This window comes from Tupaia chinensis, unplaced genomic scaffold, assembly GCF_000334495.1.
Source record: "Tupaia chinensis unplaced genomic scaffold, TupChi_1.0 Scaffold000127_2, whole genome shotgun sequence".
NCBI lineage: Eukaryota > Metazoa > Chordata > Mammalia > Scandentia > Tupaiidae > Tupaia > Tupaia belangeri.
The window spans coordinates 2917281-2931089 of record NW_006159596.1 but is presented as its reverse complement, the minus strand read 5'-3'; the positions used below and the strand labels follow the sequence as shown (position 1 = coordinate 2931089).

Below are 13809 nucleotides of genomic sequence, written 5' to 3'. Positions count from 1 at the left end.
AGAGTAAAAAGAGTAGTTTTTACAAATGGTGAGAATAAAAAGGGTAGGAATTTAGATTGATGGAAAATAAGGGGGAACATTGTTGGTATAAGAATCAGTCTGTGTTAAGGTACTGAGTCATTGGAAAAGTCATGAGATGTTTTTCTATGCAAAAATATGTCATGACATTCCCAGTGGCCCAATAGAGATATTAGATCCTCCAGGGTTTCCTTATCTTTGATATTTAGCACTGAGCATGTTGTGGCAGATACTTAATAAATACCTATTGAGCTCATTTACCTACATATTTTAACAAGGAGACTAAGCTGGATGAAGCTTTCATTTTGAAGATGAATGAGAAATAAAGAAAATTATCTAGGTCTAATCAACTATAGAGGTACCTCCAGGATGAGAGGAAAGTGTGATGCCGCCTGTCATACTAATCTCCTTTTGATCAGGAGTGATGAAGTATGCAGGGTGATTGATGAAGATGACTGTGGCACTTGGGCACAGGCCCGACTGTGTGACAGCTGATGACAGGGCTGGGCAAGTTCCAAGCCAGGGGAATAGGGAGAGGTCAATGCTGCAGGAACAGTGGCTGATCTTCCAAGCCCATGTGTGTGGCTAGGGCCTGAATTTCAGGGTGAGGCCAGGGGTGAATTCTAAACTAAGTGTTATTATTGAGAAATGAAGGTTAGACATTTTTCCATGAGTAAGTGAAGTTTAAAGCAGGTGGACCAGTAGGAAGCAAAGATTGAAAAATCTCATTTGATTTTGATTGACGTAATGGGTCTGGGTATTTTTGGTGAACATGTGTGATTATGAATGTATCAACATGTGTATTATATAGCATGGGCCATACATGTGCCAGTTTCTACTCGTTTAAATGCCTTTATTTTTGTTTAGGTTTTTGTCATGAGGTGCATGTGCTTGCTAGAGAGAGAGAATGAGGGGAAAGTAAGAAATCACCCCCCTCGGGATCGCCATGCTGCAATCCTTTCTCTACCATTCTCCTTCTAGGATTTTGAGCATACATGCACATACACCTGATGTGATTTTCAAGCCACCAGGTCTAGGACTCGAGCTGTGATCGGCCATGTGGGAGTCCAGAGTCTTAACCACTATACCACCTGTTAGTGCCCTCTCCATTACATATCATTTTTTCTTTTTTTTTTTGGAGAGTTTTTGGTGCACTCGCCGGACAAAGAGAGAAAGAGAGACAAAGTGAGAAATCACCCCTCCCCCCAGGGGGGATGGCCACGTTGCAATCCCTTCTCTGTTCTCCTCTTAGGATCTTGGGCACGCACGCACACGCACCCGGCGTGAGTTTTAAGCCACCGGGTCCAGGATGTGAACCGTGGTTGACTACGTGGGAGTCCAGCGACATAGCCATTACGCTAACTGCTGGTCCCCTCCATTACATATCTTAAAGCAACTCCTTTTACTTAACTGTCTGGGTAAAGTTAGGCAGAGAAAAGAACTACAAAGCTACTGAAGGAGCAAGGGTTTGCCATGTTATAGGAAGCCAGTTTAAAGTAATTATTCTCAATCAACTCAAGGATAAACTGAAGCCTCCTTTATAAACCTGGACTGCCCTTGTTAATTCACTATTTCTAATCAAAGATCTCAGAAATTGGTAATGACAAGGAAATTATTCATGAAAATATAGATGTTACAAAGCTATTTTGGACTTTGGACAAAGTTATTTAGGCTTCACCTTCTTGCTGATCAAAAGTTAGCCTTAGAAAAGTTGATCAGCTAAGCATTACTGGGTATTTCTTAGGTTAACTGCTGATCAACTGTTTCACTTGGTATTACAAGTTCACAAGGGTATGACCTACTGAATACTCATCATGTCCTCTACTCTCATGGTTCCTTCAGCCAGGCGCAAGGTTCCCTTGGCTATTCAATGGTGCAGTCATCACATGTTTGCCTCTGTGCCATTGGGCTCGACCTGAATGTTAGTTTAGATATGGACCCAAAAATAAGAACCAGATAGAAGGGAGTAAATGTCACTGCTCCTTCCCTACTGACTTTATGCCCTCGTCATCGAGAAAATGTTTTTAGTCACTTCACTTTCAAGGACTAAAGATGTGGTCATGGCATCCTTAAGGTGAAGGATACCAGCTAGGCTCTATTTAGTCAAAGTCAGGCTTTAACCCACTAATTTTCCATTGCTTCGTTCATGTAGGAGATCTAGCGGGCTAAGGACTGCTATCTCTGGGTGAACGGCCCAGCAGTGTCTTTGTCTGACAGGTAGTGGTTATTTTCAACCCTGTCATGTGGCAGGGGAACCAAACAGGATTTAGACCAGATATTTACTTCCCTAGCCTAACAAAGAAGGGACTGGGAGCACTGTGAACTGCGGCCACATTTTTCTTTTTTTTTTTTTTTTTTTATTTTCCAGAAGGCATGGGGGTGGGGAGAGGCATGCCAGAGAGACATACACACTCCTCTGGGGCACTGCCCTCTCTTCTCCATTTCGCCCTTTTTTCAGGATATTTTGGGGCATGCATGCACACATATGTGACACTCTGAGTCTCTCAGACCTTAGCCACCTGGCCATAGGATGGCGCCCACATTCATTTTCTTTTTTTAAGTTTATTAACTTTGGGCTGTCTCTATGGCCTGGTGGTTAAGAGAGCCACAAACCACATGACTGACCACCTACTTCGAATTCTAGACTTAGCAGCTTGAAAAACATGCTGGTCACATGCATGTGCATGCCCCAGATCCTGACAAGATGGAGAAAGCATTGCAGTGTTCATACCCCACTGGGGGTTGCTTTCTCCTTTTCCCTCTGGTGAATGCACACACTCTCTGACAAAATTTACCAAAACAAACAAACAAAAAGTTGATTTACTTCTTTCACAAGAGAGAGGGCAAGAGAGAGAGAAATAGCACCCTAACAGGGGTCCCAAAGCCCCAGTCCACCCCTCAACTGTCCTGCATCATGGGCAGGGCACGCGCACACCTGGTAAATTCAGGGAAGCCTCTGATCTTGAACTGGGAACCTTCCATGTGTTCTTGCCTCACTGAGCACATTTACTTCTGCTCCACCTTCTGGACCCTACAGCCATGTTTCGATGCTTCCCTTGTCTTCTCATTAACCACCCTTTCTTCAATATGGAAGCAGTCTGAAATGATGATTTTAGGGAGGTGTTCAGTTGTGAATCAGGAACTTACTCTTGTAGTCAATCCTAAAGAGCCACCATCCGATTCCAATTGAATATTATTTTTTATCAAGTGATACCCTAGGTCCTTGAAATAACTTACAGAGAAATCATCTATGGAAAGATTGCCTTTTGACATAATAATAGGGAAAATGCCATATATTGTTTGGTTCTTATGCCTGAAAAGAGGTATGAGGAGTCAGTGCATTCATCTAATGATGTAAGGAGAGGAGCGAGAACAGAAGCCAGGAATGACAGGCTTCCACCACAACTATATGTAAAATTTCTATTTTGGGACCAGCAGTTGGCATAATGGCTATGTCGCTGGACTCCCATGTAGTCAACCACGGTTCGAGTTCAGACCCAGTGGCTTAAACCCACATTGGGCACATGTGCATGTGTGCCCAAGATCCCATGAGGAGAATGGAGAAGAAAGGATTGCAATGTGTCCACCTGGGGGGTGATTCCTCACTTTCTGCCTCTGTCTTCCTGGCAAGCACATGTGCCCTATAGCAAAAACCTCTCCAAAGAAAAATTTTAAAAAATTTTAAAAAAAGCATTTCTATTTTAAAATTAATAGCAGGTCAGTCCCATAGCTGGGTGGTTAAGGGAGTTGGATCCCATACGGCAAACCTTCGCTAAAATCTCAACCCTGGCAGCTGAAAAAACACACTGGGCATGTGTGTGTGCTCCAAATCCTGACAGAATGAAGAAATGGAGAAGTGTTGTAGCATAACCACACCCACTGGAAATGCTTTTTCTCTCTCCTCCACCTCCACCCCAGGCATGCATACATACTCTCTGACAATTAAAAAAATAAATAAAAATGAAAATAGCAATTTATATGACTACAAGAATTCAGTTTTATGCATTTGCACTAAACAAAATTCGGCATGAATCAGAACCAGAAAGATTAGTAACAAAGAAGCATCTTAGCGGTATGGGCTGCCTCCGAGGAAATAAATCGCCACAGGTGACTTAAGTAACTGTAGCACGTGATATTAATAGAGGTTCCAAGACTTAGTGTGGCCAGGGCATCTGGGAAATGTCAAATTTCACTTTAGCGTACCATCTCCTTGGTAGCTCTGATCAGCGAGGTGGGTCCCAGGGATCTACAGATTAATTCTCTAGACCATCCTCTTAGAGCAGTCGGAAGACTAAGCTTACAGAATTTCCAGTGTCTAGAGCAGACAATCTGTAGAGACAGACGTAGAATGATGGTCTGTCCCCCAATGAGGGACTGAGGAAGGGAGGAATAGGGAGCTTGTGTGTAATGGGTCCAGAGTTTCAGTTTGGACAGACGAAAGGTTCTGGAGGTGGATGGGTGGTGATGGTCACAAAGCAATGTGATGATACTTGATGCTACTGAATTACACACTTAAAAATGGGTTCAATGGTATAGTTCCTGCATTTATTATCACAATAAAAAAGAAAACATGCATTTCTAATGCAAGTGGTAGCTATTCTTTGAAAATACTGCTGTCTTTGCTTTCTTACTAAATGCTAATGAAAAAGATAGATATCTCCATTTAAAATGTCATACATTATGCTCAATTATAGATTAGTACTGTATGGTTCCTCATTCCTATAAGACAGAGCAAAAGTAATGGACTAAATAAAAGGATTCATAACACTTAATTTTTGCCTCACTAAGAGAAAATAGATTTCTTGTTTATCTACAGTCTAACAAAATTAATAGGAATATTAGAGTTTGTCACTCAATCTCCAGTCTAATGATTGCTATCCCAACTGCTTCTCTCAAATGGATCCATCTGGTTGTGCCTTCTTCTGTTTTTGCAATACAATGTGCAGTGATACTCATGCTCTTTTCAGGATAGGGTGTGGGCCAATGTGGGGAAGAGCCTGAACTGCGTTATTGCTATGGTGGACAAACTGATAGAAAAGGATGGTGGCCGCGAGGAGAGCAGCAGCAGCAGAGATGCAGAAAAGGACCCTCCTCTGGCAGACTCCACCACGTCGCATCCAAAGGGTAAGGGATCATTTTTCCACAATCATCGACTGAGTAAACAAAAAGAGAAAGTCATGATAAAATGAAATAGAAAGAGAAGAGTCAATAGTGCCTTTGATAAAAATGCTGATAACTTGCTTTCTCACAGGTATGGCTAGAATGATGGAAGGCTCTTATCAAATTGCATCTCAGTTGTATTTCCAGAACTGCTTGCAATGCCCCTTTTGATTCTCTGGCTACAGAAACAACCTTTTTAAAAGAACAGTGTTTTCTTTCTAAAGGTTTGACATAGTTTAGTCTGTGTTTGCGCATTCTCCCAAAAATTTTATTAGGAAGGAAAATAAGCACCTGTTCTTAGAAGCTAAAGGTTTGACATAGTTTAGTCTGTGTTTGCACATTCTCCCAAAAAATTTTATTAGGAAGGAAAAGAAGCACCTGTTCTTAGAAGGTTTGAAAGAGATCAGGATATTGTATCTCATGACAGTTCCTGACCAAAATGCAGTATGACAGAATGCTCTTCACCAGTTCTGAGGAATATTTTAATGAATTATCCCCACAACTAAAAGAAGACTTGTTTCTGACGAATTTGTTTGTATGTTATTCCAGAAACATACGTCAGCGTTAGATTTTTAAGGATGCATGTCTCTATACGTGTATAGAAACCCTTTCAAAGGTATGTCTTATTAAAAGGATGACTAGCCAATATGATAGCCAAAATTTTAACTACAGCAGTGTCACAGTAAATCACTATTTTGGGGCCAGCAGTTAGCATAATGGCTATGTCTCTGGACTCCCACATAGTTGACCATGGTTCGCATCCCGGACCCGGTGGCTTAAACTCACACCAGGTGTGTGTGCGTGTGTGTCCAAGATCCCAAGAGGAGAATAGAGGAGAAGGGATTGCGGCATGGCCATCCCCACCCCTGGGGGGGGACTGATTTCTTGCTTTCTATCTCTCTGTCTCTCTTTCTCTCTGTCTGGTGAGCGCACGTGCCCTATAGCAAAAACCTCTAAAAATATTACTATTTCTTGATAATTAATGTTGACAAAAATCAAGATAAATATTTCTTTATGGCAGTAGCAACTGTTATGAGAGTTGTCACAATCTTTTGGCTGGGTATTGTAGTGTTTGGAGAGAATCAATAGTATTGCCCCACCCTATTTTTCTGGTCTAGTTTCTCCTCTTGCTTTAAGAAAATGAGTTAAAAGAAAATAAGGACATATATAAAATTTATGCTTTCCCAATTTGTTTTCCTGACTTTTCATTACTCACATTTTCATCAGGAGTTTAATTATGTAAAACATCAATCTTTCATCACTTGATTAAAGGTAGAACCATTTCTTAATCATTGGTAAACCCTGGCCTGCTTCTTTTTCTTTTTGTAGAGGGTCCCTTTTCTTCTATTGTGTATTTGCACAAGTTAAATGCTTTCACTAATATTCTTTCTATTCATATCTTCTTGGTCTAACTGTATATAGGGATTTTCTTTTTAAGTAATATCAGTTTTATTAATGCATCTAGTCCAGCCTCAAAACTTCACATGAATCAAAATGAAAGCTTGCCATGGCTGTCATAAAGAAATAGTATGCTTCAATTTTCTTTAATTGAACATATATTGACTATCAACTATGAGCCAGACACTGTTGTGCTCTGGAAAATGAAGGAAGCAGACAAAGTGATAATTAAGAAAATTTGCAAAGACAAGCAAGTAGGATTATGTATGATTTTTCTTATTTTAGCCAGACATAATAATTTCAAACATTTCCTGTGTTTACCCACCCCCAAAGCTCCACATACACATTCTCTCTCTGGTTTATGAAGGATCTTCAGAGAGTTCATGAAAAATGTGCATTATGAAAACCCTATGCATGGATTTCAGTTTTTTTCATTTCATACTTTCATTTGATTTTTCCAGAAACTTTTTGAAGCCTCCCCATATTTCAGATTCAAATTATTATATGTATTTAATATTACTTGAAGTCTGCAGTCTTGGAAGTCTTTTGTTTTAAAACCAGAGTTTTACAATGTCTTTCGCTTGCTTCATATATTTCTCAGATACAGATGGTGCTGAGAGAAGTCAAACTTTCTGTACTGTTCTGAACACAAATAGAAGAACTGTTTCACACGTTGTGTAAAACACACACGTGTTTTCTTTCCTTTTTTTAAAAAAAGGTTTTTGCCTTAAGGCACTCACCAAAGAGAGAGAAACAAATAGTGAGAGGGAAAGTGAGAAATCACTCCCCAGGGGGATGGCCACACCACAATCCCTTCTCCTCCATTCTCTTTCCAGGATCTTGGGCATGCATGCGCGTGTGCCTGGTGTGCTTTTCAAGCCACCAGTCCAGGACTCAAACTGTGGTCGGCCATGTAGGAGTGCAGAGACATAACTGCTATGCTACCTGCTGGCCCCTCATGTGTTTTCCTAATTAACAACAATTGACCTTTTTTTTTTTTTTTTTGGGAAGATTTTTACTGTAGGGCGCGTCCGCTCGCCAGACAGACAGAGAGAGACATACATAAAGCGAAGAATCACCCCCCAGGGGGGAGGGTCACACCACAATCCCTTCTCCTCCATTCTCCTCTCGGGATCTTGGGCATGCACGCACACGCGCCCGGCGTGAGTTTTAAGCCACCGGGTCCGGAACACGAACCGCGGTTGATTACGTGGGAGTCCAGCAACATAGCCATTACACTAACTGCTGGTTCCCTTGACCTTTTGTTTTTAATATGCTTAAACACATGTATGAGCAGCATCACATGCTTTTAATTTCATAATAAGCTGGGGACTCACCAATAAAATCAGTGGGAGTTGGCATCTTAGATTTTAAATTGATCTTCAAGATTTCGTCAGCTACCTAAATTATGTGAAAACTTACCTACCCTACTTCTGCCGATTTTTACCTAACCTCTGATGCACACCTCTAGTCATAGAAAACCATTTTTATATTCAAGAATAGCATAGTCCAGACATTGATCCAAATACATTTCCTTTCATTTTTACCCACTGGCCCCAATCTAATCCTTGGCAATAAACTGAACAAATTTACTCTCCTTTTTCCACATGAAGCCTACTTATATCTAGAAACAACCATCATGTCCTTTTCCAATGGTCACTTTTTTGGTCATTTTTCAAAGGAATAGCTTCAGGCAGATCTAGCAGCTTTTCTCTGAATCTTTTCCAGTTGGTCGAGCCAGTCTCTAGAATTAAGCACAGTAATACATATGTGATCTAGTAACTACAGAGTCACACCTCCCTGCTTGTAGATACGATGCTCATATTAATCTGTAAGCTCACATTCACTATTTTGACAGCCACATTTGACTACTAATTCTGTTGGTATTCATATACCTTACTAAATTTGACCTAGCCTTCAAGCTTCTCAAGATTCCAGCAACATTTAAACACCACTATATGCTAGACATTGTGAAATATTAAGAGCATGAGGAGATTAAGACAGCCTATATCAATTCCACTGAAGAGATGGATGCTTAAACCCAGGGCTGCAGTATAAAACATTTTGAGTACATTCTAATAAATACCTGTTTCTTTCATCCATCATATCTATTGTCCTACTCAGGCTGATTTTATTCACATTTTATACACATTTCCTGTCCATTCATAGAAGTAATAGATAATAATGATGAGAGACTAGGGCAAAATACAGATCCTTGAGGCACATCACAAAAAAGAACGACATGCATTCAAATACTCTTGTTAATCACTACCCGTTGGGGATGTGTGTTCAACCAACTATATATTCACCCATTCATGTTATTTCATGGCCTGCATTTCTTCATCTTTCACAAATGTATCACAAAATGCCCTGGGAAAGGCCAAATATCCCATGCCACTGCATTATTTTTTCTGATTTATCCATCTGTAAACCCTGTCAAAAAGGAGATGAAATTCCTGTAACATATTTTTTCTTAATGAGCCCGTACTGCCTTCAAGTCATCACTGCTTCATCTTTCAGAGATGAACATCCACACAGATCACAGAATTAGTTCACTTCTTTCCTGCTTAGAATGTGTGTCTAGTGCCTGGATTCTCCTGTCCTTTCTCAGCTTCTGAGTTCCCTTTAACATGGAAGCAGCATTCTACATTTTCTCCTGGAATGTGAATATTCACTGGATTTACCACATCTTTTACTTTATCTCTGGCTGCTTCCAGATAACACAATTGTCTAGTAACAATGAGAGATTTCCTAATAATCATCCTTACCAATGGCTTGCCAATGCCAAAGATTAATGTTTAGAAACATACACTCCAACCTCCAAATACAAAGTTATAGCTAATCATTCTCCATTTCCATCTTTTATCTTTGGTTGCTCAGATTATCTAAAATCATTAAAGACAAGAACAGTTTATTAATATATTTTATATCAAAATAGTTCAGGCATTAGCCTCATAGAAGAGACATACTTGGTGTTAGTTAGAAGAGAAAGAGGAAGATCCTTTCATTCATTCAGTAAATATTTATTGAGCATCTCCCCTGTATCAGGCATCATACTCAGGAAGGCATGCAGTTATGGGCCTGCTCTAGAAATCTAGTAGGCAAGTTGTATTTGAAAAGATATCCAGTTACAGAGCTCCCAAAGGCAGCATTTACAAGATAAAGGATTTAGGAAAGGAGATATACATTTGGGAAGTGTCCGCCAATAGATAAAGATAGATAAAATGCAAAGAAAAAGAAAAGGAAAGATAAATGAAATCTGTAATAAACAGACTTGGGGCATGGGGAGTATAAGAAGCATCAAGGAATCAAAATCACATGCGGGGTGGCTACCAAACAAGGGTATCCAAAGAATAGTAATCACGTTAACAGCTAACAGTTGCTTTGCTCACATTTACACACACGACACACACTTTTTCAACTCTGTTTTTTTTCCTCTCTTCCTCCTCAAAACAAGTCAGTGAAGGAGGTTCTGCTTTTATCCCTATTTTATAGGTGAGGAAATTAAATGATTTGTCTAGGATCACAGAGCTGGTAGGTGTTTGAGAAAGGATTCTAATCCAGGCTGAGAGGTTCTTAATTAAATGAAAAAGACTGAGTTCCTCAGAATAACTGTTAGAAAAAGAAATAGTTAAATATCAAGGGCATTTTGGCATATAGGTTTACTTGCCTCTATGCTTGCCCTTGTTTTCCTTTAAAACGTTTTTATAATTCTAAATTGACATAGTCACGGGTCCAGTGTGACTTTTCCATACATGCATACAATGGGTACCGATCAAATCAAGGCGATAAACACATCTCCATGGCAAACATCTATCGTTACTGCATGTTGTGAACATCTGAAATCCTTTCTTCCAGCTATGTAGCCATATACATTCGATCCTTATTAAGAATAGCTACTTTCTGTGCTTTAGTATTTGAGAATACACTCACCTAACTGCGAGTTTGTGTCTGTTGTCTGAGAGTAGGATCGGTGAGCTGAAAACCAAGACAATTCCAGTAGAGCACTGCACAAACAGTTATTACAGGGAAAACTCACATGCGGAAAAGGCTCAGGCTCCGGTGACCCCAGTGTGCTCGTGGCTTCAGCCCGGTGCTCCCTTGGTTACACTTCAGTACTCCATCCTCTGCAGTCAGGCAACCACCTCGCCCTCTACCAGGCCAAAACTTATAAACTATTTTCCCAAAGGGACCACACCTGGGTTGAGAATGGGTTTGCCCTGAGCACCAGGAGTCCATCTAAACAAGGTCCAGCTGGGAAGGCCACACTGCTCGTTCCTCTACATGGCCAGGGCAAAAATGGGAAAAGTAGAGGGCAAATAGCTATTGTCATTCTTCCAGAAAAAGTGCTAGATACACTCAGCCCCCTGTTAACTGAGTTCTTCGTGTTCTCCCCTCCACTTTCTAAGCTTCTAGTATTCGTTATTCCACTCATCATTTATATCGGTAAATTATTTGGGCCTCCACAAATAAATAGAAACATGTGGGTTTTTGTTTTGTTTTGTTTTGTTTTTGTGCTCGTTTTATTTAATTCAGCTTAATTCCCTTCAGGATCATCCATGTTGCCTCAAAATGACAGGATTTTGTTCTTTAAAAACAATAAAAAATTTCTAGAGGGCATGTGCACATGCATGCATTCCAAAAAAAGAGCGAGTGAGCAAGAGCAACAGCACCCCTAGTGGGGTATGGTCACACTACAATCTCTTCTCCATTTATCCAACCTGTTGGGATTTGGGGTAAGCATGCACATATGCCAAGAGTGTTTTCTAAGCCTCTGGGGACTGGGGTTCAAACTTTGATTGGGATTCAAACTGCCATTGTCCATATGGGATCTAACTCCCTTATCTACTAGATACGGGGCTAGCCCGATTTCATCCTTTTCTATTGCCAAGTAACGTTTTATATATTGATACACACACATATACACACACATAAATATCCCACATTATCTTTATTCACCCATCGATGCTCTGATATCTTAATGAACTCTTTATCAGGTAGTTATAGCAATTGCTTCACTTGTTCGCTAAGCTTTCGTATTCTTCAGGGTCCTAAATTCTCTTAACCCCACTGCTTCTTCATGGTGCACCTTTTGACACCTTTTTCCCGGTTACCCTGCCTCACCCTTCATGACCCAGTCACATGGAGCTCTTGGGAGCTTGCCTTTTGCTTTTCATGGCTAGGCTGTCAGAGACTTGACCGTGTCCACCTCCCACAGACCCAAACATCATATCCTCTAGGGGCCTTCCTTATCCCTCAGAGCAGAGCTCACTCCATAAGTGTGGCACCAGCATTCCCATGGGATAGCTTATTCAGAGTCTTATGCTCTGGGTTGACTCACATGCAGTCTTCCTTCCTTCCTCATCTGTACAGGTTCTCCAATGTCTGCCTCACCTCACTGTCCTCATCCCAGCTCAGCAGTCACCACCCACCTTCCTACCAAGGGGCCTGGGCCTGGGCATTTACTTATCCCTATGTCCATTGAAGTGTGACAGGAAGGCTACATGGGAAGGTCCTGGGTTCATATCCCAAGGTCTCCCTATGTATGTTGGGTGACCTGAGTTAGTCGAACCTCAGGGGGTGGATCATGATGTGGAGACTGTTAATGATGCCTCTTTCTTTCCTCTCTGTGACTTTCTTCCTCTCTTTTAGAAATAAAAAAAAAAAAGAAAAACAAACAAACAAACAGGATAGATCAGGAGCACACCACTAAGGAAGAAAAGAAAAAGTCTGTTTACTGATTTTTATTGGGGACTCATATTTTTATTTCTTACTAGATCCTGCCAGTTATGTCATCCCTCTCTGCAGGACTGGCAAGTACAAAGGCCCATGGACATATGAGTGGTATACGATTGTGTCAAGGGAAAAGGATGGAAACACAAGCAAACTAGGGATTATATGTTCCTTCAACAGAGGGCTTCTAGACTGGCTCTATGGCCTGGTAGTTAAGGGAGCCAGAACCCACATGGCTGCCTATGGTTCAAATTCTGGCCCCAGAGGCTTGAAACACATGCCAGGGATGTGTATGGGCATGCCAAATCCTGACTGCTTAGAGAAATGGAGAAGAAGGGGTTGTGGTGTGACCACGCCTCACTGGGGGTGCTTGCTTTCTCTTTGTCTCTCCCCCTCCCTATCTCACTGCCTCTCTGGTAAGTATATGTGCTTTCTGGGAATTTAAAAATTTAAAAAAAAATATTTAAAGAGAGGGTTTCCATTTCAGCTCCAGCAAATGATTTCTATGAATGCAAGCAGACCTAAAGTTAGTATCTCTTCCATTTTTTTTCAAATAAATGTGAATGTTTATATGAGATATCCTAAATACTTTTAAAGGTTAAAACAAAATGAAAGGCAAAAACAAAACAAAACAAAACTTTTGCAGATCAAATAAGGCAGGGCTGTGGGCTGTTCTCTTAAAATTTCTGAATCTCTGGTTTATTATACATGCATTTTTTAAAAAAAATATATTTTATTTAATTTTATTTATTAATTCATTACAGGGTACATCTGCTCACCAGAGAGAAACAGGAGAGAGAGGGAGAAAGTGAGAAAGCAAGCTTCCACGTCTGTTTTAAGCAACCCTCCAGGTCTCCAAGACTGTTTCATTTTCTAAAATAAAAAGATATAAGCACAAAGCATCATTTTTTATCTGAGGGCCTATGAATTAATATTCCCAAATCCATGAATTGTGATACATGAATGTTAAGAGTTTTATTGGAAAAGAAACATCAGGCTTTTGAAAATTAGCAAGTACCAGGAGGAACAACTTTTAAAGTATACTTTTAACAACTTTTAAAGTACACTTACAAGTTAAAAAGAAAAAAAAAACAACCTGGTGAATAAGAAAAGATAGCATGTGTTTTTATTATAAACATTGAATTCCAATAACACTTCTACATATGACATTTTTTTTTTGGAGAGGTTTTTGCTGTAGAGTGCATGCACTCGCCAGAGAAACGGAGAGAGACAGAGAGACAGAAAGTGAGAAATCACCCCCAGGGGGGATGGCCGTGCCACAATCCCTTCTTCTCCATTCTCCTCTCAGGATCTTGGGCACTAACACATACGTGCCCGGCGTGAGTTTAAGCCACCGGGTCCGGGACTTGAACTGTGGTCGGCTACATGGGAGTTCAGCAACATAGCCATTACGCTAATGGCTGGTCCCTACATATGACATTTTTGAATGTCCATTTTTATCAGAACATCATTGTTGTTTCCACTGAAAAGTTGTGTAAT

General features: G+C 40.5%; 1 protein-coding gene across 8 annotated transcripts in view; it reads left to right on the top strand.

Moving 5' to 3' along the window:
* Positions 1-13809, top strand: part of INPP4B (inositol polyphosphate-4-phosphatase type II B) — a 957317-nt gene that overhangs the window by 834731 nt on the left and 108777 nt on the right. For all 8 annotated transcript variants that reach the window (XM_027770345.1, XM_027770344.1, XM_006144646.2 and 5 more), the window contains one exon: positions 4986-5142. In XM_027770345.1, the coding sequence (XP_027626146.1) occupies positions 4986-5142 (157 nt within the window). The remainder of the gene's footprint in view (positions 1-4985; positions 5143-13809) is intronic.